The sequence below is a fragment of the Hetaerina americana genome, unplaced genomic scaffold (assembly GCF_022747635.1).
Source record: "Hetaerina americana unplaced genomic scaffold, ioHetAmer1.1.p SCAF_4, whole genome shotgun sequence".
In the NCBI taxonomy this organism is placed as follows: Eukaryota; Metazoa; Arthropoda; class Insecta; order Odonata; family Calopterygidae; genus Hetaerina; species Hetaerina americana.
In genome coordinates, this window is record NW_027286985.1 from 44,054,790 (window position 1) to 44,080,540 (window position 25,751).

At 38.6% G+C, this 25,751-nt stretch overlaps 1 protein-coding gene across 2 annotated transcripts in view; it reads left to right on the forward strand.

The window, feature by feature from the left end:
- Positions 1-2,636: 2,636 nt before the first annotated feature.
- Positions 2,637-25,751, forward strand: part of LOC139691941 (troponin C-like) — a 40,920-nt gene continuing 17,805 nt past the window's right edge. The window contains exons 1-4 of one of the 2 annotated variants that reach the window (XM_071589896.1): positions 2,637-2,816; positions 12,196-12,228; positions 14,485-14,515; positions 16,613-16,756. In XM_071589896.1, the coding sequence (XP_071445997.1) occupies positions 2,814-2,816; positions 12,196-12,228; positions 14,485-14,515; positions 16,613-16,756 (211 nt within the window). In that variant the 5' untranslated portion in view covers positions 2,637-2,813. The remainder of the gene's footprint in view (positions 2,817-12,195; positions 12,229-14,484; positions 14,516-16,612; positions 16,757-25,751) is intronic. The other variant, XM_071589897.1, reaches the window with a different exon arrangement.

Here is a 25,751-nt window from a genome sequence, read left to right on the forward strand (position 1 = left end):
AATCAATTTTTCCCGGAGAATACGCATTACTTTTATAGAGCACCCTATAAATATTATTATTAGGTAATCTACTGGTTAAGGTAGGTTTTTGGATGGACACAGCTACTAAATAAATATTTTGTGATTCCTAACAAAACACAAAATCCAGTATCCTACTCTACATCAGGTCCTTCTTTATCTATGAGTACTTTCTTCCTCCCTTCATCCCGTCCAAAATCCCTATCCTGCTCCTTCCCTTCCCTCATTTACCTAACATTCTCCCCTCTATAACAGTCTTCAACATCCCAATGCCGATTAATACGCCCTTCATCCATTTTTCCTGCCTCCATTTGATTTCTCCCAACAAACCCCTCTCTTCGCCCACCATAAAAAGTACTTCCTTGTTTGTTTTCTTCTGTCCATTTCACCTTCTCCATTCTTCTCCACACCCACATTTCAAAAGCCTCCAGTCTACGTCTATAGTCAGCGGTAGTCCAGTGGGTAGAGTGTTGGACTGCCGACCAGAGGGTCCCGGGTTCGATTCCCGGGCAAGGTGCTCTGGGCACCTGCAGCTCCACCCAGTTTATGTGATTTTTTGTGTACCAGGCCTTCCTGGGAAATAATAACCGGCACAGGGAAAGGAACTGGCCTACCCTGATGTGTGAATTTCACACGCCGTCGGGCTAAGTACTGGGTGCCAAAACCAACAATTTTCTATCTTCAGTTTTTCTAATGGGCCCGTAACTCTTATGACAGTTTTTTTTTTCCATTTTTCCCTCCGGATGTACCTATCTGGTGGCTCATATTCCTATGGGATCCTGATAAGCCACCCCTGGCTTGTCATCACCTGTCTCAAGGGCTGAACCACCATAGCTCACTATACTCGTTCGCGAGGCGGAACTCCAATCCTACGAGATCCTCAATCTACGGGTTACCCACCGACGCACGCTAAAATGACTAACCTGGCGGGTAACTTTGAAAAGACTTCAATATAAAATGATCGTACATTGATATTCACATAATTTATTGCGCAAAAATTTAACTGTTTTTTATGGTTAGCTTAATATTTACTGCATACATTGCAAATATTTCAGCTATTTGCCTACGGTACTGCGTCAGTCAAAGTTTTTGCATATTGCACACCCACAGGTCTTCTACACAAGCGACAAAGTCAAGACGAGACGCTTCAATCAAATTGCATGGCCTATGTCTCACAATATGCAAGGGGCTTATGAAGAGTCCCTAGAAGTATGGCTAAAAAATTATTAAAAATTTTGAAAGAGGGGAGGAAAATCGTTTTCGATGGAAGGTGGGCGCGGAGTTCCAGTCGCTGCTTTTATAAAGGTAATGTTAACACCGCTGTTTTAATTCTGAGAGATGATATTCGGATAACTTTACCACTGTTATAAAAAATATTGAAAGTATCATTTAAAAAGTTGAATCATACGTTGTTTACCTCGCGAAAATCAATGCGAAATGTGCCTGTACTGTCCGTTGTCAAAACCTAGCTCTAAGTGACTAAATACGAAGGAACACCTCCGCAGAGGACATTTTTCATCATTAAAAACTGGCGTAGAAGGAGACTGAATATATTTCAAATTACAAGGACTGCCACCGACGCAGTGATGGAATCAAATCAATAAAATCTTTAACACATATTCAATACCACTTGAAATAATAATATGTTATAAACTCAAATTTTTTGTGAAGTAAACTACTCGAATAAAAAACAGCTTCCGTAATTTTTTGGTGCAGGTTACACCTGAGCCAATCCAACGGCAGCAATGGCAATCTCCGTGATTGCAGGATGATTTGACTTTCGATAGAGAGGTGGTCTTTCAAGTTTATGTGAAGTTTGGGCTTCACACTGAGATGCCCACTGGTGCCGGGGAGGACCCATTCCGGGTCCTCAGGACGGCAAGCGAGTGTCACTTGGTGATTTCTTTCACTCCACGCTGCAGAATAGAGTAACAAATTGGATGTCGTGTGAGGAGGAAATACGAGAGACTAAACCGGTCGGGAACGGGAGATCGGTTGTGAGGACGGAAGTCTCGAGATGTATTTCGTCCTCTTTCACTCATTTATTTATACGTTTATTTATTTTATGGATTTTTTTTTTAAAGTTCGCCGATGGGTCGCTTGGCCGACCGAAGGTGGGTGGGATGGACCGGGGCGTGAAAACCTGCTATAAGATAGCTGTTCTCACGTCGGGAAGAGGGTGAGCAAAGTGTGCGAGAGGGCGGGGAAAGGGAGGAGGAGGAGGAGGTCTCTCCGGTAAGGAGGTAGGGGTGAGGGGAGTGCGTGGGGGTTGGGGATTCGGTTCGGTAAAAATGCGTGGGCGGTCGGGGGCGTTTTTGGCGGAAGAGGGGGGTAGGCTATTGGGTAGGGAGGAGAAAATGCGGGGGGGGAGGGAAAGAAGAAGGGAGAACGAGGAAAAAAGAAAAAAAATTGAAGACGCACGGAGCGTAGCTTCCCCGTGCTTTCCTCGGAAGAAGAGGGAGAGAGGGAAGGTTTGAGAAAGAGGAAAGACTACGCCCTCGGACGCGACTTTTTTCTTTCGAGGGTGGGGACATGAGATGGGGGAGGGGGATGGATTGCGATGGGGGGAGGAAGGGAGAGCGGCAATGCCTAAGTCAGCTACTGCGGTTTCTGTCGCAGTCTTCAAGGCGGTGAAAGGAGGCCGGTGCTATTAGGGGGCGCTACGCCAAAGGATTCACACCCCAGGGACTGTCTCTCGCACATTTGAAGGCTCCGCAGCGCACCTATCCAGTCCGGGGACACGTTTCCTTCAAGAACATCACCGCGAAGCCGACCGCTAAAACTATCTATTCAAAATGGTAAGCCCAACGCTGTGCTATCGCTCTCACTGGAAAGTACGCAGCTGTCCAAACCGGTACACTCGGCGACAAAGATTCATGGCGTTCTAACCTTCGTAATGATCTCTGTTTTTGTTTTCATCGTTTTTTTAGAAATACTATTTTCGCGGGAGTAGTGCTAAAGGAGGGGAGATGTACGTTCAGACCGGTTTGCGCGTTTATCCTGGGTGTAGGCAATATGGCTTAGCACCAAGGTCACGTCCGCGTGTGACAACGTCCAAAAGATTCTTTCAACTTATTTCCACCCTGACAAATTAGCCTCGTTTGGCAGCTGCCGGCCTCACGATCTTGTTTTTGAAATTGCTGATAAGACAATTAGTTCCACTTTATGGAAGAATAATGCATATTTTTTTATCCGGTCCATAAGGCAAGTAAGTGTGATTAAGCATAGTCTCCTTAAGACCATATTCCCAATGCTAGAAACCAAGTAGTAGTAGTTTTTAGGGGAGGCGACCGACAGCTAAGGTCATTTGCGCCATAGGGGATGGACAGGAAAGGATGAAGGGTGGAGAGAAACCCGGCGTCGGCATTAGCCTACTCTTTACGAAAGGCGCCAAGGGGTCCGACGGACGGCGTACTCACTCAAAGTGCTCTCCACAAAGCACCTCAAATAGAGGTCGGGATACCACTAAAAATTATTTTCCTCCGGGATTCGAACCCGCGCCCTCAGGGTGGGAAGCCAGTACGTTAGCCCCCGCACCATCTCGATCCCCGCTAGAAACCAAATGCTGAGTACAATTCATAGTGTAATGTTACACGGCGATCTTTCAGTGGGTTTCATTAGCTTGCCCATTCACATTTAAAAAATAACTATACGTTCTAGTTAAAGGAGTTCTCGCACATAATATATTTAAATAAAACACTCAAGTCTAATGATTTGTAGTTAAGTGAAAAAAAATCATCAATAAATGAACGAGGGGAGAAAAAATAAAAGTAAAAATCATAGTAGAAATTTTCAAAACTATAGCAGAGATGATTTATGATAGAGAACCGATTTAAGGGGTATCAAGTCGTTTTGGAAATTGATATTAACCATCTCTAGGGAGTAAAAAGACTACATTTTTGTTAAACATGAAAATATAGGCGTTTATTATTAAATCCAAGCGATATACAACTGTAGCAAACATTATGAAATGAAACCATCAAAAAAACATCTCAATGTTAGGCATAAATTTGTAAGTAACATATGTTCTGAGAAATTCTAACGTGAATTTACTGCGGCTGGCGTACAGCAGTGTATCTCTTAAAGAAATTGGTTTATTGATACAATATTCACACCGAGAGAAGCACCAATCTAGGAAAGTAATCAATTCGATGTTTCTTTGGTGAAGCAGACATTTCATTGCGAACATAAATTTAATTCACTTATATTTGCGATTGTTAAAAAAATAAATAAACCAGATAAAAACCTCAGCTTAAGACAGTACATTTCAAATAAAATTCTCTTCCAACTTTTAAGGGAATTAACTCATACACTAAATAATTTTAAGGAGTCATCAAATTTGATTAAAGTTAATTTGTTTCTAACATCATATTTATTCCTCATGAAGTGTAATAGTTATTGAAAGCATTCATATACAACAATGTAAAATCTTAAAATCATGTGTAACCTAAGTTTAACTGTTTGAAATCTCATGATGAGGAATAAAGTTCTCTATGTTAAAATAAAAGAAAACTTTTTGATTTTGAAATTTGATCTCAAAATTATCATTTTTTGGTAGATTAGAATATCTAAGTTCAATATATTTTTTGAAACTATATATAATTTTTTTATTTGAGTTTTTCTCAGCTTTATGAGCATGTTTCTTTCTTACATTCTATTCTGCTTGGTAAAATGCAATAAGAAAAACGTATGTTTTTGAAACTTGATAAACTACAATTTTTGTCCTCTTTTTTCTTTACATTTTAACGAAATTCACACTGAAGATGCATTAAATAGCTGTTTTGACGAAATAGAATGCTAAATTAAGAACCCAGGGATTATTTTTATTATCTGCCCTAACAATTTCTAGCGTTTTGACTTGCAATTAATGGTAGCGATGCAAAGTATATTTGGACGGCGATAAAAGTATTAATTAATAATTTTCAGCTTGTTGAAATGACCTCTTAAAATTTTTTAATGGCATATGCTGATATAAGCTTAAGTAACTAAGAAGATTTTTAAAATTGTTTAGCATGAGTAGATATTAATTAAATGAAAACGAGTATTTAATACAATATTTTTATTTTTATTTTGGCAAGTGAAATCTTACAAATAACTGCATAACATAATAGAATTCATTGACAATATGCATCAATCAGATGAAAAAAGTTACTCTTTAAAAACGCTTGTTAAAAAAGTAACCTAATAATGGTTACTTGGTGGCAGGAAAAAAATTAAATTTACGTTTCAGGTAGAGGCTTTGAACATATGCGTGACATTTTCCACTTTGACGGAAGAAAAATTGGCTTGCGTCACACACAGAAATACAAAAACTAACGAAAGCTGGTGAGAAAATTAATGCTCGTGGATAACATCCTTAGTATCCGCTGTTACATTGGTAAACTCGTAAAAAGTTGATTTTTTTGAAGTAGGTTTTATAATATCATAATAATGATTTGAAATAGCGATTAAAGAAAATATAATCGCCTAAAGAATTAAATATCATTGTTACTACATTTTACTATAAAAAGTTAAGAAAAACTAATTCTATAAAACAAGTGACGTCTCATCTGAGAAAATCTAATTGCATCGACATTCGGTTTGAAGGAAGCAGTATCTATTTTCTTTGAGATTTCAAGTGCTAATTTTCATTGTAATTTAACCCTTATTGTTCTTTATTCTCCAAAAGAGTTTTTGATACCTAGTAAAAAATTTGTAAATTTTTCTATCAGGTCATTTATTTTGACATTTCTTCTTGGGCCGCATGCAACACCTGAACGGGATGTTGGACAAAACTAATGTAGAAATTTTACGAAACCGAAGTCGTGTTGCGTTAAAAATATTTTATCCGAAGGCAAATATATTAAACCTTTTTTTTTCAACATAAAGCAACTTCACATAGTTGCACGTCCTGATCTTTGAAGGAAGAGAGGGAGCGTAGATAGGTGGCTTTTGCGATGCGGGTGTGGCAAAGAATGGAGAAAATTAGCTGTACGGAACAGAAGTCAAGCTTTGAGGTTTCAAATAGGGTGAGTGAAGTGAAGGGGTCACTGGGAAAAAACCAAAAAACGCAGAGGAAATGAAAGGAGGAAATATTGATTGGTAGTGGCATGTTGAATGCAGTGATAGAAGGGAAAATGTTAGGCGCGGAGTTTTGATGGTGTAAGAGAGTGGGCGTTTTAGAGAGCATGAATGTAGGTAGATATTTTGAAAAAAGAAGAAAACAATAGTGTCGGATAAAGAAAGAGAAGTAGTACCTTGAGATAAAGAGTCGTTAGTATCTACTATTAAATCGGTAGTTATCCTTGATTGATTGACACCGGATACAGTTAACGTCATTCATTGTCCCATGCTTGTCCCGCGAGAACAGTGCGTTTGATCGGAAAATAAGAAACTTTGAAGACTGGTCCGACGGGAAGTGAACGGAGGAAGGCAAGTGGGATTGTGAGCAAGAAGGTAGGAGAGGAGGGAGAAGTTCTTTTGCGCAGGCGGTCGGAGAGGTCGCGGTTGAAGGATAAATCTGCGGGACTGACTCTTAGGAGTGCGCTTCCGAGGTCCTCCCCCCGCCCCGGGCGGAAGTTCGAGGAAACCTCCCTTGGGCGTAAAAGAATTTGCCAGTGAGGGCACGGAGAGGAAGTGGACGGCGCTCGGGTGACCCCGAGTCCTTCGAAGAAAATGGGACTAGCCCTACCCTGTTCATTGCGGAAGGAAAGGTGTCTCTCCTCTGAGGGCAGGCGGCGGGAAAAGGGGTCTTGCGCCCGGGGTGGCAGGCGTCCAGTTACAAAAAAGGCCGATAATGCGTGCAGGGTGAATCGACATTAAGAAGAGGGTAAGGGTCTCGGCAGTAAAAGGGATGGAATCTGCAGAGTCAACCACTGGATCCAGGAAGAAATGCGGAGGCTGACGTGAAACTATGAGAGAAACGAGATTCGTCAGGAAAGATACATTTCGGTAGAATCCAGAGTAGTTGGTTTTTAATCAACCGGCCGAGATTTCGAAAGCTTATGGAATCATTTACGTCGTTCGTCCTTGTGAATGACCGCGGAGGCTGTCGAAACCTTGTTTGGTAGAAAAAAAAGTGTCTGCGGATTCGCCAAACTGCGTATTTCTCTCATAGCATAAAGGTGACGAAACTTAAAAGGGCTATTCCCGAAGGGTATTTAGAGCGGACGAGGATTAACTTTTTATGCGGGTCGCAAAAAAATATGATCCACGATAACATTTAACTCGTAAGAATATTCCTTTCGATTACCCCTATCCTATTTTTTACGAGATGCTTTTACAGGTAGGCCGAACGAGCAACATTTTAACACCTTATTTTCCGTAAAGAAATTCAGAATGATATTTAAGCCTTCGAATTTGACAATTTTGGTTTTTGATTAGTGGTCCTATCACAGAAAATTTCGTTTTTACGGCAATTTTATGGTCATGCACAATGGACTTATCTTCAGGAATTGGGGTTTCGAAAAGGTCAATTACCAGCCAGCCCCATAGAATCCAGGTTTCGCCGATTGTATTTCAAGTGCTCTGAACTTGAAGTTCTTGATTCCATGATAGAAAAAGAAAATAACTACAAATTTCTTTGAATAATAAGAATTTTTAGTTCTTCAATAAGATCTTAAATAACGAGAATAATATGTTCTATAAGGTCTTAATGGCTAAAGATTTATGTGAAAAAAATTACTTCTGAGGACTTGAAAGTGTTGAATGAAGTTCCAAATCATATAATGGGATAGTTATGTTGGTCCTAGTAGTATTATGATTGGCTTTATTTTTATTATACCTTATGCCGGAGAGTGTTACGCACTAAACCTTTAGCTTGTGAATGAGTACTTTATTTCAATGCATAACATACCCTACCTAAAAGCTTACTCGTAAAGTTACTGCTCTCGACATACAAAAACTCATCGACCCCAAGTTGTTTAGCAGGTTCTTAGATGGCGAACACAGAAATATTCTTGCATTTCCTGGATAATGTTCGTTCGAAGGTTTCCGCGGCGATGAGTAGGTGATTTCCACATTTTTCGGGCTGCGTCCGCGTATGTCGTTTAAATGTACAACAGTTTCGCCAGCTATCCTGCTGGCGTCCTCAGGTCAAGGATGAAAAGAAGCTTGTTGTCCCGTCTTATATAGGAAAAATCCGGCGCCAATACCGGGAAATTTCTTGGCCAATCAGGGAACGTCCTCATATTTGCGCGGAATTATTCGTTTCCACGCACTGTGGAGTGGATATCCATCCTCTCTGTTAAAATTTTTTGGCCTTTTAACGATTTCAATGGCCTCTCTGATTATTCTCTGGAAGTATTTTCCTTCTTTCGCTATTATTTTAGCGTCGTCGAAGAGAATAGAGTGTCCAGGTTCACTCCAGGCGTGCTCAGCGATGGCCGATGCTCTAAACTGTTTGGCCTTGGTTGCCCTCTGGTGTTCACTCATGCGTGTTTTCAGCGCTCTGCACGTTTCACCGATGTACCATTTGCCACAGGAGCATGGCACTTGGTACACGCCTTCTGATATTAACGGTGAAATTCCATCCTTGGGTCCGGGTAGGGTGTCAGCTATCTTGGTGACGCAGTTGAATCTGGTCACCACATCATGTTTCCTTAAAGCCCTCGCGATTCTTTCCGAAGTCCCTGCGATGAAGGGGATGGTGACGTAAGCCTTCGGACGTGGTCTGGAGTCTTCCTCTCTGTCAGGAACAGCGGTGGTTTGTCTCTTCTTTTCTTCCTTCTCGGCCCTTTTTTGGATCATATGAGCGCTGTATCCATTCCTTTGCAGGGCATTTGTCAAGTGTTTCTTCTCGTTGGCAATAGAATCGGAGTCACATATTTTATATGCTCGGTTGACAAGTGTGTCTACCAGTGAGGTCTTCTGACTGGGATGGTGGTGCGATGCAGCATTAAGGTAGCGGTCGGTGTGAGTAGGCTTCCTGTATACTCTGTGTCCAAGCCTCCCATTCCCTGTATTTCCTTTCACCATGACGTCCAAGAAGGGCAGTTGATGATCCTTTTCCACCTCCATAGTGAAGTGGATGGCTTGATGCTGTGAGTTCAGATGTTTCAGGAACTTTTTTAATTCTTCCTCTCCGTGTGACCAAATGACAAAAGTGTCGTCGACATATCTTAGCCACAGTGAGGGCCGCTTGTCGCAGGATTCCAGTGCTTTCTTTTCGAAGCTCTCCATGTAGAGGTTGGCCACAACCGGGGAGAGGGGTGAGCCCATCGCAGCTCCTTCCATCTGCTCGTAATGGTCACCATTCCACAGGAAGAAGGAATTGCGGAGGCAATGCTCCACCAATCCTGGAAAGTCCTTAGGGATTCCGCGGGAGGTGAGTTCCTTGATGATATTCAGCGATTCCTCAATAGGGACGCTGGTGAAAAGCGATTCAACATCGAAGCTGACCATGAGATCGTTGTCGTGGATGGTGATGTTTCTTATTACGTCAATGAAATGCGTCGAGTTTTTTACGAAGCTGGGTGTCTGTCCGACGTGGTCCTGCAGAGACCGCGCCAAGTACTTGGCGAGTTGGTACGTCGGAGCCTCAATCTGGCTCACAATCGGTCGGAGAGGTACATCCTTCTTGTGAATTTTGGGCAGGCCGTACAGTCTTGGTGGTTTCGGTGCAGTCGGAAGCAGGCGTCGTTGCTCTTCTTTTGGAATAAGCGATCGTTTAATGATAGCCCTTGTGCTTCTCTCCGTCTTGGCAGTCGGATCGCTTTTCAATTTCCTATAAGTCGGACTGCTGAGGATGAGCGATATTTTCCCTTCGTAATCCTCTCTATTTATCAGGACTGTTGCGTTGCCTTTGTCAGCTGGTAAAATGATTATACTCTCGTTGTCCCTTGAAAATGTGGAAATCATTTCCTGGATAATTTTACTTTCCATATTAATTTCGAAATATCAGGAAAAGGTGGAGTAGAGGGCAGTGAAATTTTTAATATATAAAGTAGGACATTATATCAAATTGATTCAGAAGAAACATTTTCAATTTTGAGAAGTAATGGACGACGAAAACTACAAGTAAAAATTGCAGTTATTGTGTCCAATAAATATTATTCTCAATAGATAATTAACATGAATTAAATGGGCCCCTATGACAAATATAAGAGACCAAATAATGTTACACTCCTAAACAATACGAAAAAATAATTAAATAAATAAAAAGAGGGCAAAACAACGACGCTGGTGGTACTCCAGGAAGATAAATTAACTAAATATTGTGACACAGAGCATAAGCCCAACTAGGCGACCTCTGAAAAATAAAGCCGCTTAAAAAACGGCAAGGCATGTCGTCGTAATTAATATGAATAGATCTCTATAATGCATAAGGTATTAATAAATAAATTCGTACAATTGATCTGAAGGATGTACAAGGTGATTGCACTCATAATAGTATAATGCGCATTCACTTATTATTGACATTCCCATTTACAAACGGTCAAGTATTTTTCCTTAAAAATGTACATTATTGTTAAACACATTTTCATTATAAATCCATATGAAATATTTCGATGTATATAAATTATTTCGGGTACTGAAATTAGATTTGCGTTTTTGGCTACATCGTATTAAAGATCTCATGGACTCCTTATCGAAACAATAATGAAAACTCGCAGTATAGACTAAAACACTTGCTTATTTGTTCACCTCTTTACGAAAAGAGATTTTGATCATTTATTTTGCCCAGAATATTATTTGGTGGTTTCATATGTTCACTTATTCACGAATAAGCGATAATTTTGGGACAAAGTTACTAGCATCTATGCATTTTTTTAAATTTTAAATTTTAGATTAAGCGTTTTGCATTGTTATTAGTCACTCTGATGGCCAATTTTAACGAAAAATGTTCACTTCATGCCCTAGAGTGCCAGCACGCACGCTAAGAAGTCGGTTTTATGAAAAATATGTCTCCAGGCCGCTTAGCTGTATTTACAAGCATAAAACTGTTCATTTAAATCGTATCTCAAGTGTTTTAGAGCAAATATATTGGCACAGAAGCTACAGAAATAAATGTCAATGCCAACACGATTGATAGAAAAATCCATCCAAATGAAAAGAAAAAAAATCCTCTTTTTTCCTTTTAGGATGTTTTATATTATAAGTAATACAGGTTTTCAAGACTAAGCAGACTATTACAGTAAAGAAAATGTTTGTGGTCCTAGATAATTAAATTCTATCGATGCGGCTATATCCAGTATTCCAATATCCCTATTTTATAGTTTATAATAGCCTTTAAGAGCATGGGAATCCTCCGACAAAGTTTCCTCAGGTAAGATCATAAAAAGAGGCTCTGAGAAATTCCACAAATACTATTATGTCTAATTCAACTAATAAATTCCAGCAAACATCATCCATTTAGAACCCTTATGACACGTTTAAAATCCGGCAACCTAGTTTACGTCCGTGCCGAAGTCATACAAAGTGACGGGGAAATATTAATTTCAGGAATATCCTAAGCCCCATTGAAAATCAACTGGACTGAAAAATAATACATATGGTAATAAATTTTATGTTACACGTAATGAGTTTATTACAAAATTAATTTTACAAGGTTATGGTATAATCAATTTTGTATTGTGTAGCTACTTTCACTATATATGCTTTGGAAAACCTAAATTTTAGCCAATTAATTTAACAACCGATGCTCTAGGGAGTTCAAGTAGGGAAATTTAATTTTACTATTATAATATCAGGAGGATAATGTACTTCAGTAGTGTATTTGCTCTAAATGGCTTATGTACACCCGCTTCCAATAACCTCACATTCCGTTTCCTCGTAATATTCAGCGGCTCGAATATTTTCCTTGCTCTTCCTTCAAGCTTTTAATCGAAAGAGCTTTGACTATTTTGAAATTTTATCTTTGACAAAAGATCCAATTGATCTTTTTGTTGCTCGTTTTGTTTTTTTTAAATGCAAAGGGCTCTCTCACTATTTCTGTGCCAATAGATTTGCACTAACATACCATACAGTAAGAGCGTTTTTGATATTTAAGTAGTTAATAAAATTTTATATTAACATCACATTTTTCGCACGTCTTGCATTTTATTTAGGGGCTTTAGGGGGCTATTTATTTTTGTTTTCGACTTGGCAAATTGACGCAGAGCATTTTCACCATTTTTTCCGTTTTTTCTTGACTCACAAAACATTTCAATTTTTTGTCAACTGTCTTTGTAACTCGTCAACAACTTTTGCTTTCCACAGACAACAAGAGGAACAGACGATCAGGGTGTTAAGGCAAGTCATTATTAAAGAGAATGATAAAGTTATTGGTCCACCCCCCTCAGTTTTTTCCTCATCAGCTTAGGTGTGGATGTAAATGTTATATTTGACTGAAAACGAAACAAAATTGGCGGTGAGTACATTGGCAGAAACTTGGGCTGTTTCATATATTGGTTTAAGGGAACTTCCACATCTGACATTTGCAGAGGTGATCATTTTTCTTCTTTGATGCGAGCACATTTATTTTGTTAGAGCGTCGAACCTTGAAGGAAAAAATTGTATCGCAGTATACAGTGAGGAAAGAATTAAATTCAAAATAAGTGAAGTGTAAAAGGCTATAAAATTTACGATTTATATATTATCACGAAAATGCTACACCCTCCCCTTGAGAATATGGCTTAGACGCTCATGAGTCAAAAAATTGTACACTTCATGTCTCCCGTATTTCACTCCATAATTTATGAAAAATTCTACTTTCATAACCTACTTGCATGGAACTGGCGCAAATTTTCCATTACTTTAAAAGTCCAAGGTTCTTGCGACATAACCCGTAGAACTCTTCAGATGACAGCAAAATGTAAGAAAAATAAGCAAAAAAATGATAGAGGTAGGAAAACAATATGTGCCTCTTTCAAATGAGTGACCAAAGGGAATCTCCAATAGTATTGGAGGGAACCCCATGTCTTTTTATTTCCCATCATCTGATTTTACGTCAGGTTTCATAAAATGCATGGCTTAGGTCGCCACGAGTCGAACTACCCAAACGATTATGCGGGATGAGCAGCGTTCAGCGTAGTGCAGGAGCATTCAAGGCCGGAACAATGCCACGAAATCTGGGGCGGCCCTATATCAGCCCGGAATGTGGAGTCTGCAGTGTGGACCAAGACGCTGGCGGCGCTTTTCGACCGCAGACTACATGGGGACGGCGCTCAGGGTCTATAAGTTGAGACTCTTCCTCCGATCAGAAAGACGCACATTAAGACCCAAGCGGTGTTCTTGGAGGGAGACGGTTGAAAGACCTCGAGCTTGAATTTTTGCTATGCATTACATCGAGCGACCCCTGTTTAGGTAGTGGTGACTAACCCTGTAGCAATGACGGGGAGAGGAAGAATGCATTTGGGAGTGAGTTCCTGAACTTATAAATAGCCAATTTATAATTTCTTTTGGCTTCATCAAACACAGCCATACCGTTATTTCCTGAAAGTTCAGAAGAAATGCCTCCAAGTCCCGCAAAGTCTCAAACATTGCTAAAAATGTTATCGCTATCCTTAAATATTCATTTTAAATACCATGAAACACCTCTGTTCAAAATATTTCATTATAAATTATTTTCTGCCAAAAGACCATTACACATCCATACGAATATCACAGATTGGAGAAAAAACATATTTGTAAAATTTATTGTTTACATGCTCCGTAATCTGAATTATTTTTGACTCGGAGGGTGGTTTCCTTTGAAACATTCAATTGGCGAATATGAATGAGGTATATGTCCCAATTAATAGGGTACTTTAAGTTTCCATTAGAAAATGTATCCTTATAATCAGAAAAAAAATTTCAAATATTAAATGATGAAAATTTACAAAAAAAATATTACCAAACAAGTATCATTCTTTAAAGAGTCAAACGAGAGTTTAAATATAAAAAACCAGCATTATTTATCTTAATTCTTCAATTCATCAATTTGGTGCCAAATTGTTGTTGAATATCTTGAACATTCTTGATGAATTAAATAATGAGAGTTTTTGTAACCTCTAAATAATGAGAGTTTATGGAAAATATTTCTAATTTTGCCACTGTATCAAAATGACTGATTTAATTTTGAATACAGGTTCACTGAAATTGAAATGGTGCCCTTGTTGTATAAACTTTATTTTATATTTTATAAAAATCGTGAAATGAAAAGGATTAATTTTCAAACGTATCTCCAATCCACCATTTTTCATTTACCAGAAGTGTGCATATAGATAATGAATAGATTTTTTCTGACTAAATGCTAATATTCATGAATAATATTCCGATATTAACTAGAATTAATTATGGATAAATTGATTGAACAATATTTGATTTAAAATATTCAATCTATTTCAATGTTTCCTCAATCAGTCATTTGCTATCATTCATAAAGCTGGCTAATATGCGTGTGTTTTATATCGGATATCAATTTTTTTCACTTACTTATTCCTGTATTTTTTTTCGTTCCTGCTCTCAATGTTCCCGCCTACTGACACGTTCATTGAAATTTTTATAAAACCTCGTCACCACAAACAGTGTGAGGTGCTGGACGAAGAGCAAGTTGCAAGTGAGTATGTGGCCTCCGTGTGTTTTATAACTACTCTACATATAACTCGCAAATATTGACCAGAAGTTTATGTCTTCTCTTTTGCATTAAATGATATTTATCAATAAATTGTGTTCCTAAGAATTGTAGGTAGAGCACAATGCCTAAGAAAATCTATTTTGTGCTACGATGGCACTAAAGAGAAAGAAAATGAGGTAAATTAGCGAAATGGATATTTTATTTTGAAACGATCAACAAAAAGGGGAAACTCGGGAGTAGTTTTGAATTGTTCAGAAGAATTGAAGAAACAATTCAACACGATTTCCGGGGCGGCAGGTTTTATTGGATGAAATGACGAATAATCTGGTTAAAACTGCCAATCTTACTTCAGAATATGGTCAATTTTAGCATAAAAATGATTAAGTTTCTTCTATAATCCCTTAAGCTTTTGAAAATGTATTCAAATAAAGCTTCCAATAATGTTATCTGCCAGAATAAACAACATCCATAAATAATAATGACGGGATATTATTTTTTCAGAAAGAAATGGTGCTCTGAATATTTTTTAATAGAATAGATGATTAAAGTAATTAGATGAAAGTCATGGTTTCATTTATTCAAATATTATTGGAAAAGTTATCATTTGTTGATAATTCAAAGCCATAATTGGAGAAAACCACTTTCAGTATCAAATATAACCCGACACACCTACTTTTGAAGAATAATCGGGGCTACGAGTTACATTGTGAATTTAAGATAACCCATTTTGCTCAAGCGGAACAACCAAGCCTGCATTGGTATTAAGTTTCGGATCAATTGAGAGCTAGATGAGAAACGCATTTTCACCAGGTCCCAACGCCTATTTAAATTTTTAAATGAGTGCAAATTTTCAACACATTATCATTATCTATTGTCTAAGAGATAACACAGAAATAATCATTAAAAGTTAGGAGACGCGGGACAAAAATGACGTCATAGATTGTCTTCGACTATTAGTTTTACCCTTCACATTTAACGCATTGTTGCAACATGTAACGCGATAAGATATTACTCTAAGCGTATCATATTTAACAAACATCGATTGGCTAGCTGTAAGAGCGGTAATAAATAATATTTTAAAATCAATAATATCAACCATGCATAATTTATTGCTTTGAGAATGGAACTACCACATCATTCCTTAAGGCGATGCTCGTCAGGGCAAACGTTAACTCTCGCATAATATGTACACCCTATTTCCATGAAGATCTTGATAGCTCCTAACGCTCCTTGCGTCCATAGAGTATTCAATTACCTTTATCCACCCCAATTATCGATATAAAAACTTTTGAAACAAGAAAAGACAAAAATGGGACTTCTTTAGTGCATGAGCGGTTGATGAACATTTTCGGGTTGGGTCTGTTGATGTGCCTATGTGCTAAGGAAAAGTACACCTATCCTATATAAAACTACCTTTTCAGGATACCCATTCCTTTAAATCAAAATATAAATTAGCTATGGGGAAATCAAGGGATTCATTTCACCGTTCCTAGTTGATAAGTATTCTCTAAAAGTTTTAGGATCCAATCTTTTGCTACAATATTTGGATTCGTAGCGGGATAGACCGCACATAATATAACAGTTGTACCATCGTGGTGAAAAAAAGGAATTTCGATAGAATTCGGTAACCAAATGCCTGTAACAGGAAATATTTTGCTCGAACGCCCGAAAATTGATATCATAAAACTAATTCAATTTAAAATTCCTCTCATTTATTTGAAAACCAAATTGAAATCATTCACCATGGCAGCATAATGTTTCAGAATGATCAGAACTTCAAACTATGGAATTCTGCGAGAGAAATACTTCTGAAACAAGATTTTTTTAATGAACAAAGTTTTGATAACTTTGTTTAATGAATTTTAAGACTGACTAAGACCCTGTAATCCCATTAGTTAAGTAAATAAAGGCGATGGAAATATGCCCTGACGTTCCTGCGCTTTGAACGAAAATCGCCGGACGGATTTGAGATAGAAGCATCTGTTCTATTCAAATACATGTAAATGAATTCACATGTCTATAAATTCTATGGCTAATATCAATGTGTTTTTTTCCTTTTCCATTTCAATTCGACGATAGTGCTCCGAAGAGCGTTTCAAATGTTCGACTCGGGTAAATCCGGCAAGATAGAGAACGAGAAAGTCAGGACAATTCTCAACACTCTTGGACACACCTTTGATGACCTGGAACTCGAAGCACTCTTGGAAGAGGAGGACAAGGAAGGTGAGTAGACTTTGCAAGACACATCCAACGAGCAAAGAATTTCCTTAAATAAAGTGAAATAATTACAGAAAATGGGAATTAAAACGATGCTCCACTGAAAATTCTCTAATTGAAAGCAGATATTTATTAACCGAATAAAATACCATAATTGAGGTGCAATTTTATATCCTTCTCAATTTTTTTATTGGTTTCTAACGTCAAAAGTTTGCGATATAATTTCTTCTAGATGGTGTTATCCAAAAGAGATTGATAACTATGCATAAATTAAAAAAGGCGGGGTACAGAAACGGTGGAGTGAATAAAGTCTTTCAATGTTTCATCAATTGGCCTCAAATAGAAACTTGGCTCGCGAGGAAAATTTCTCTATAGAAGGTGTTTCATTGAGCGCGTAAAATTTAGAATGCATTTATGCAATGACGCCTTTTTCTAATTCTCTGTGTGTTGGGAAATTGAATTACATTCTAGATCTATTATCTCACCAATGATAAACTTCATAGAATTTTACGAGTATTTGCTGCGCTATTAAGTTACTACCTTAATATTCCACTGAAAATTATTACTCTCTCTGATTCACCTTTACATTATGAGCGTATCTCGAAGATTTCTCAATGTTCAACGATGAAGTGACATTGGTTACTTTAATTTCCTAATTACCTACAGTGATTATTATCATCGAGTAACGGGGTATTTTTTCGCATAGTTAATTTACTCATCCAAACTGAATTGAAATTTATTATAAAAACCTGAGAGGAAATTAATTAAACTAGGCATAGAAGTTCATTTTAAACTTCAAAATATATATTCTCAATTTTGGAATTGGTTACTCACATTTTTATCATGAATATAACTAGTGATAAGTGCGAAGGAAAGGTAAATGGCTACTAAAAATGGGCTCTACCACCTTCTCTAACAATAAAATTGTCTTTTATGATCCGGCATTAAGGAATGAAAATTTCATTGGAAAAATATAAGACATTTAAATGAAAAATATTATGGAAATGAAAGAAAATTATAGTAATCAGGGAGATAATTGAGATAGTTGGGAAAGCAAAGATTTTTCATTACTTATTTAACAAGCATCTAAACACAGTTTTCTAAATAATATCAATTTAAAGTTTTTCTGCCCGAAGGAACTCAGAACTAAAGGGCTCAGTGGAATACAATTGCAAATTACAAGGGCATTCAATGATTTCCTAAAACGTATTTACGAATTTAAAACACAGAACTAATTACATTGTTACTCGTATTTTCTCGTAATTTTGGGTTCATGTTCGTAAACAATTTAACTTTAACACTATTTGTTTATAGCATGATATTTCAAAATGTTCGTGGACAGTTTATTATCTGCAGAAATAGGTGTTTTCCATTCTATTTCACAGATTCCTTTACTTCAGTATTTCATGCTAACGTATTGAATGGCATCTCTCTCGTCCGAAGCGATAAAACGACTACTATTCGAGTTGTATCCTGATCCTTGTTGTATCCTAGAATAAAAAATCTTCGAATCAATAGCTGGAGTGTAGTAGAAGGATATTTTTCCCGTCATTTACTACTTGTCAAACAAAGTCAGTCGCGGCGATATTGCTTCGAAACACCAAGACGATATGCAGAATTTTTTTAACTCAAGCATAAGGAATCAGTAACGGTGAGGTCATCGTCGTAATGAACACTCCATTCATACAATAAATGTGGTCTTCTTATTTTATACTGCGCACTGAAAAATGGAGATGCCATGTTTTATAACTAAGAATTATTTAATCATCTAATGCTATCACATTAGCAAACAAATTTCCGAACCACGGAGCTATCAGTCATAAATATTGGCCGGGGAAGGCGTTAAGGCGCGAGAGAACTTTCTTGTCTTTGCATTATAAAATAATTTCATTTTATAAACTAATTTTCATGCCCAAAACTTGTCGAGAGCGCTGTGTAATATATCGCCCGAGGAGGGTATTCATGCTCTTTCCTTCCTGGGAGTGACGGCGAGATAACCGTTAATGCGCCTACCGCAATACCCCTTCCACGAGGGATTCGCGGTCGGAGAAATTCTCTTCTCTCCACACGCTTCCTTGCCTTGAATTAAGGAATCATATTTCGGACAAAAAGAGAAGTGGAATGCAGTTAGCTATGAAATGCAAAGAACAAAACACTTTTCACGTGGATTAAACGTTACATGGATGCATATAAGGAGAGGAAGGCCGATGTATTTCAGAAAATTACCCCTCCTCTCAATTTACCTAAAAAAATACACGTACGTATTTCTTATCACGGAGGCATGCTGTTTAGACGGTCGATAAAATCTCAGAATAATAAAGGTACGTACATAAGACGTTGGAAAATCCTATAGACTTACGCTTAACTACAATTACCTCGTTTGACTCAGAAAGATGAACCTCGTATGTATGACGAGAACTGAAGAATCTGGAGAACGATACTATTACACCAACGTTTTCATTACAGTTCCATCATCACATACGATTAAATGTTGGTTTAGTAGCTAATCTACCAACAAAAGTAGGCAATGATTTAAGTCATTGAAATATATGCTGACTCCTATTTTATCGTTGGAAAGGCTTGAAAAATCCCGGAAAAAAATGCTAACTTTTGGCTGAATTCAAAGTATTTAACAATATTCGTTACACTATTGGGATAATGTCTCAAAAAGAAGTTCAAAGGTTATAAAAAATAAAAAATCTAATAACAATATTACAATAATATTCAACGTAAAAGATTTTCCTGTAAGATAGAGTATTCAAAAGAGCTCATAATATGTACCTATACCAAATACAGATAAATAATTGAAGAATGAAGAAAAGGAGAGCAGGGCAAGAACTCCGAATTTCCTACATGCGAGCGATTCAGCTGAAATAATAATATCATGGTAGGTATGTTTTTTCAAATGTTTGCCGAAATAGTAACGCGTTTTTACACCTGCTTACTCAGTCATAAGGAGATAGTTCACACCTGGCGTTTGATGAAATTAATGACAAGGAATAAAAATACCTATTACCTCATTTTTGATGCGATCTGCAGAGATTTTCTGCATGTCGAGTTATGTGAAACTAATGTCTTTCTCGCACTGTAGGTGGTTTGGCAATGGGGCAAAAGTGATTTTATTCTAACCATTATTATTCCCCTTTCTTCCTTTTATTTTGACCATTGGATCCGGTTCTTGCTGTTTTTATTTTTTCCAATGCGCTGACTGGAGCGAAGAATGGTCGATTTAGAGAAAATACAGAAAGGGGATGTATTATGAGAACGTGGGAAAAGCAGTGACAATAACTTCGCTCCCGTGGGCGCACATGCGTGAAAAACTTGCAGACACAAAATTTTTCGCAGGCTCCAAAAAAACCCTTCGAAAACTACCTCCCCCCCCCGGCAACAAACCTCCGACGCAAAATCTCATGATCAATGCCAATGTTAACACCGTCCTCCCAAGAAAAAAAAAATTTTCCAACCTTTTAAATTTCGACCAAGACGGATGCAATCGGGGAAGCTCGGCAAATATTCACTCAGAGAAGGAAATGAAAGGAAGACAAGGGAGATAAAACGTGTGAGAGAGAGAGAGAGAAAGTAAACCTCCATCCTCTATTTCTCCAGGGAATCTCCTGGGGTCCGACCTGTACCTTGCCCCATACCCATCTCATTCCGGAATTCGCTCCGGCGGAGGCTCAATTAAGGGGTCCGGCGGAAGAAGAATAGACTAAGGGAAGGGCGGGAAAGAGGGGAGGGAGTGCGCCCACAGGAAGGGGGAGCAAATGGGGTGAGGATAGCGAGGGGAGAGGGAGTGGGGATAGGATATTTAGTGAAAACATGTAGAAATGGAGGTGCCCGGGGGACCGGGGACCGCACTGCCTCCGGGTGTGGAAGGGGTTATGAGGTGGGTGCGGAGGGAAAAAGTGGGCGAGGAACGGAGCGTTCGATCCGGGAATAGAATATTCACCTCGCCCCCACACCACCGAACATATTTGGTTCCCCACCCTCGCTATGTCCGATTTATAAAATCCCAGTGCGGTGTACATTGAACATGACCAAAGTGTCGATACGTACACATTATCATCTATGTGAAGGACACCTTACTCATATTGAGTGTCTAAATTAACTCACGGATGACTCTACACAGCCGATACGAATCATATGCGATTCAACATTTTTCTGTTAAACGAAGAAAAAACAGGCCTTACCCTCCTGAATATGTGTTTTTGTTATATGTGTCTTCATTAAACTGAATGAGAGAGGACTTAAGTGAACTTTCATCTATTAAATGAAAGAATAAAATTTTCTAATTTGCTTTGCTGCTCATCAAACATTTTCTTCTTTCATGATGAAGGTACCGATAACAGTACGCATATTATTTATCAGATGACTTTTTATCGAAATTATTCAAGGAAAACAAAAGGTAGCAGAGGAAAAGGTCACACCCATACGTTTAATTTGAAAATTTCACTGCCATTCGGTCAATTGTGCATTTGAGGTGAGCTCTACCCTCAAAAATCAAAATCAACTTTCTGGTTGATTGCTGTAGATAGACTGATTTATATACATATACTAGCTTTATTCCTCATCACCTCTAAATTCATAGATTAACACGTGAATTGGCACGAAAATGTTCGATTTTTATCGAATGTAATATCAAACAGACCACAGATAATGAGAATAATTTTGCCAGCACCTGCGTTCAACACCATTGCAGCAACGGCAAAGCTTAAATCACATAGAGTTCTTAGACTATTAAAATATAATTGAAAATCAAATAAAAATAATCAATCATAGGATAAGCCAAAAAATTATTGAAATAGAAGCGATTTATATGTTCTATCAGAACGATTATACCGTAATATTCTGAAACTTAGACTGTATCTATAATTATTACAACCAAACGTCAAAACTCGGCGGTACCATAAGCGAACCCGTACACGAGCCGTAATCATCGCCTAATTGTTTTATATATAAAGAGCGTCGATTTTCCAAATGAATTATCATGCAGACCACGTTTAAAGCTCGATTAAACATAGCAATGCAAGTCAACGCGCTACTCCGAGGATCGGTTCGCGTTGAATCGTTTCTCTTCTCCAGCCCTCTTCTTATACCTACTCCTCCCACGTCTCTCATTTTCGAGCACACCGAAGGCCCTTTTTAGCCGGCGAGGATTCTTTCCCTCCGCCCCTGTGCCCCTCCATGCGGACAACACATCCCTTCAGAGTGGTGGCCGTAATTTTCGTTCGGCGGAATTAAGAGAGAAGAGAAAGACTGAGAGAGAAACGAGGATTCGTTATTGGGACGAGCCTGGAGTCCCACGTCTAATTTCAGGGCAGTCTGTCGGTGGACCCCGCTCAGATATATCTCGATTGTTTCCACTAGGAGAGAAAGAGGGTGAGTGAGAGAAAGAGAAGAAAAGAAAGAGCATGGATTAGGACTTTGATAAAGTGCCAGAGCCTATGGCCATTGTAGCAAAATTCAATAGCCAGTCTGTCGTAAGGCCCAACAGCAGTCAAGGCAGTAAGGTGTTTGCGAGTTCATTGATATTTTTCTGTTCCTCCTACAAAGGAGATTTTAAAAAAAAACAAATCATGTTGACTGATGGGAATTTCATCCCTAACCGTCAGGCATATACCGCCAACGGTTCAACGTTTCTCCGCATGGCCGAGTATCTGTTATTTTAATTCCCAACATTAAATGTTTACGATGAATACATAAGAAAAGATAAAATGAACCAACGATATTTTTATTTTGCGAGTAGAAATACAATAAAGAGAACGGCCATCAGCTGACTCCATTGTGGAACCATAGCATTAAGATAGACAGAGTTGTTACTGTAGGAAGTGGTTCTTTCGGGTTTTCTTCCGCGTGTATCCATTTTTCGGACGATATTTCGCCAACGTTCCAGTTGGCTTCCTCAGGTCCACTGAAGTGCCGATGCAGGTTTTGGTCCAATATATATACCCTCCGTTTGGCGCCTATTTTTAGGAGGTGTGCTCTGATTCGTTGAAATCCTTGAGGACACGTTTCCACGCGCTGGCAAGGGGGTAGCCGTCCTCGCGGTTGAAATTTCTGGGCGTTTTTGCAATTTCAATTGCCTCTCTGATGATCCTTGGGTAGTAGCGGCCTTCTTTATTCAATAAAGTGGCGTTGTCAAACTCAATATTATGTGTCGGTCCACTCCAATGATGTTCAGCCACCGCTGACTGCTGGAACTGTCTATTTTTTACGGCCCTTCTGTGTTCTTGGACTCGGCATTTCAGCGCTCTTGATGTTTGGCCGATGTAGGAGTTGCCGCAGCTGCATTTGATTTGGTAGATTCCTCCAGAGATGTCTTTTGGGAGGCGGTCTTTCGCGTTGACGAGGATATTGGCCACTTTGGTTACGCATTTGAACCTGGCTGAGACGTTGTGTTTCCGGAGGGCCCTCGCAATTTTTTCCGTTGTTCCGGCGACGTACGGCAGGATAGCGTGTGCCGTCGCCTTTTTCTTAGGGCTAGTCTCGTCGGTCCTCTCAAATTTCAACCGCGAGGACGGCTACCCCCTTGCCAGCGCGTGGAAACGTGTCCTCAAGGATTTCAACGAATCAGAGCACACCTCCTAAAAATAGGCGCCAAACGGAGGGTATATATATTGGACCAAAACCTGCATCGGCACTTCAGTGGACCTGAGGAAGCCAACTGGAACGTTGGCGAAATATCGTCCGAAAAATGGATACACGCGGAAGAAAACCCGAAAGAACCACTTCCTACATCAATAATCTCCGCGGAAGCCTACATGGAAAGAGTTGTTACTCTTTCATTTGTGAAAATGTTACATTTGATTGAGAAAAACAGATGAAAAGAATGGTAATAGCTGATACCAAAGTTTGATACCAAAGTTAGGCACCTTATTATGATTATCCTTACTACATTATTTCACTTATGCAATCCCAAAAATGTGCTCGTTATTTGTCAAAACGAACTGCGTTCGAATTTGGCCATAAAAATCTTTTTCGTGAACAAAGAAATCCATTATAAAATTTTAACTTTAATTATTATAATTTATGGATTTAAAAAATGTTTTTTGGTGGGTAGGAAATTGCTATATTGCGAAAAGGGACAGCTCTTAAGCTCACTATGCTATTCCGCGATGATAATTAATGTCTTGGTTCAAGTCCACCAAACACTCCCCATTAAACTGATATATTTTTCATGATCGAGAATAAAATTAATTTTTCAAAAATACCGTGCATTTACCTCCATGGTCAAACCTTTTTTTGCATTTAAATATATGTAAGAGTAACATATTTGGTACATTTCCTGGTCAGTCTGCAAGTAATATTGGGTATATGTGGCCGCACCAGCTTGTGTCTTGTATGAAATAAATGGTAAGAAAAAATAAATTCCAAGAGATAACTGCTTATTGCTGTGATGGAGAGTGGAATTATATTGCTTAGACTCCGTTCATATTCCTTCTGAAGAATTGCGTTGGAGTATTTCTTAATGACGCAACGCATGCCAGCACTATAATGGAGGCAGAAACTTCTCAAAAGACATCTAATTCAAACAATGTTTACATTTCAGTAGATATATCAACGACTTATTTATAAAATATAATCAAAATTCCCGTTCATCAAATCTTTTTGCCGAGGGTTTTCCCTTTATCCTTTGTGGATTGCCGACTTTCAGATTTGTTATCATCTCTCATTCGTGATTCCATTTCTCCCGCATTTCCCATCGATCTCGTCAGTTTATTTTCGGCTCTACACAATGGTTGAAATTTCTATTTTCTCAAACTTTCGCCGTTTATTTCACAGCGTTCAAACCTCCAGAGAAACCTTTTCCGAAACAAAATAGAAGGAATTCCGCCAACACAGACATTTTTTTCAAAGTACTGAATGCATTAATGGATTATTCAAAATAGAGGGAATCAGAAAAAAAAAGAGGGATTGATTTTCTAATTATTATTAAGATACAAGAAATTTCAGCAGCAATTCATTTATATTGAATTCGAAATAACATTTTGCAAAGAGTTTTTAAAGTCTTGGAATTTAAAAACTTGCAATTTACAATGATTTTTGCCATAATGTTAATTGTGATAAAAAGTTTTAAGCTCTCCTCAAGACGAAGGTTGAATCTTCCTTTAGTAGTAATCTGCAGTATTTTGCGATACAGATATAGAGATGCTATTACGCTTTTAAATGAAAGACGTAAGCACAATTCGTGATTTACTTTAATCTTAAATGAGCTTACACACTTGAAGCAGGATATCTATATTTTTGATCGCAACAAACTGCGGATTTTAATTAGTTTGGTAGCTTTCACTCGAGTTGACTTCCCATATTTATTCCTTTTCCCCGCAGTCTTTTATTTTATACCCTTAAGTAGGTTACAACGGCCAAATAGGAGGGAAGGAAAGGTATATGTGAAAGAATGCCCTATGATAACCAGTGTAACGTAGAGAGTGGAACGTGAGAAAGGCATCTTGGAACTTAAATGGTCTCTTGCGCCACCCGAGTTAACATTATCAAACGAACACGCCCTCTCCTCCTCCATCCTCCTCCCCTTCCACCGCGGCAATTGCCCTGAAATCGCATTTTCGGGCACTCGAAGCCCCTGACGGGCGCAACGCCAGAGAATTCCATTTACGGGCCCTGCGGAGAGGGAGACTCATTGTGGATGACGGGGAGTTAAGTCGTTCGAACGTTCGCCACGTCGAAAAGCCATTTAATTAAAGAGCAAAGCGATTTGATGGTCATCGATTCATCAAACGCCGTCGTCATTTGCATCAAAGGGGCCTCACAAACACACAAACACAGACGCAATGCCGCGATGATGGGGGGGGGGGGAGACAGAGAGGAGAGACGTAATGGAAGAGAACAAACGGAGAAGTCAGCATATAGTAAAAAATAAAACTTGAAGATGAATGAAACCATGGTCTCGGAATGGGAAAGAAAGATCTCTTGACGTCACCAGATTCCAAGAAAGAGTCTGCCAGGAGAGGGTGAGGGTGGTGAAGGTAGAACTGGGTACAAG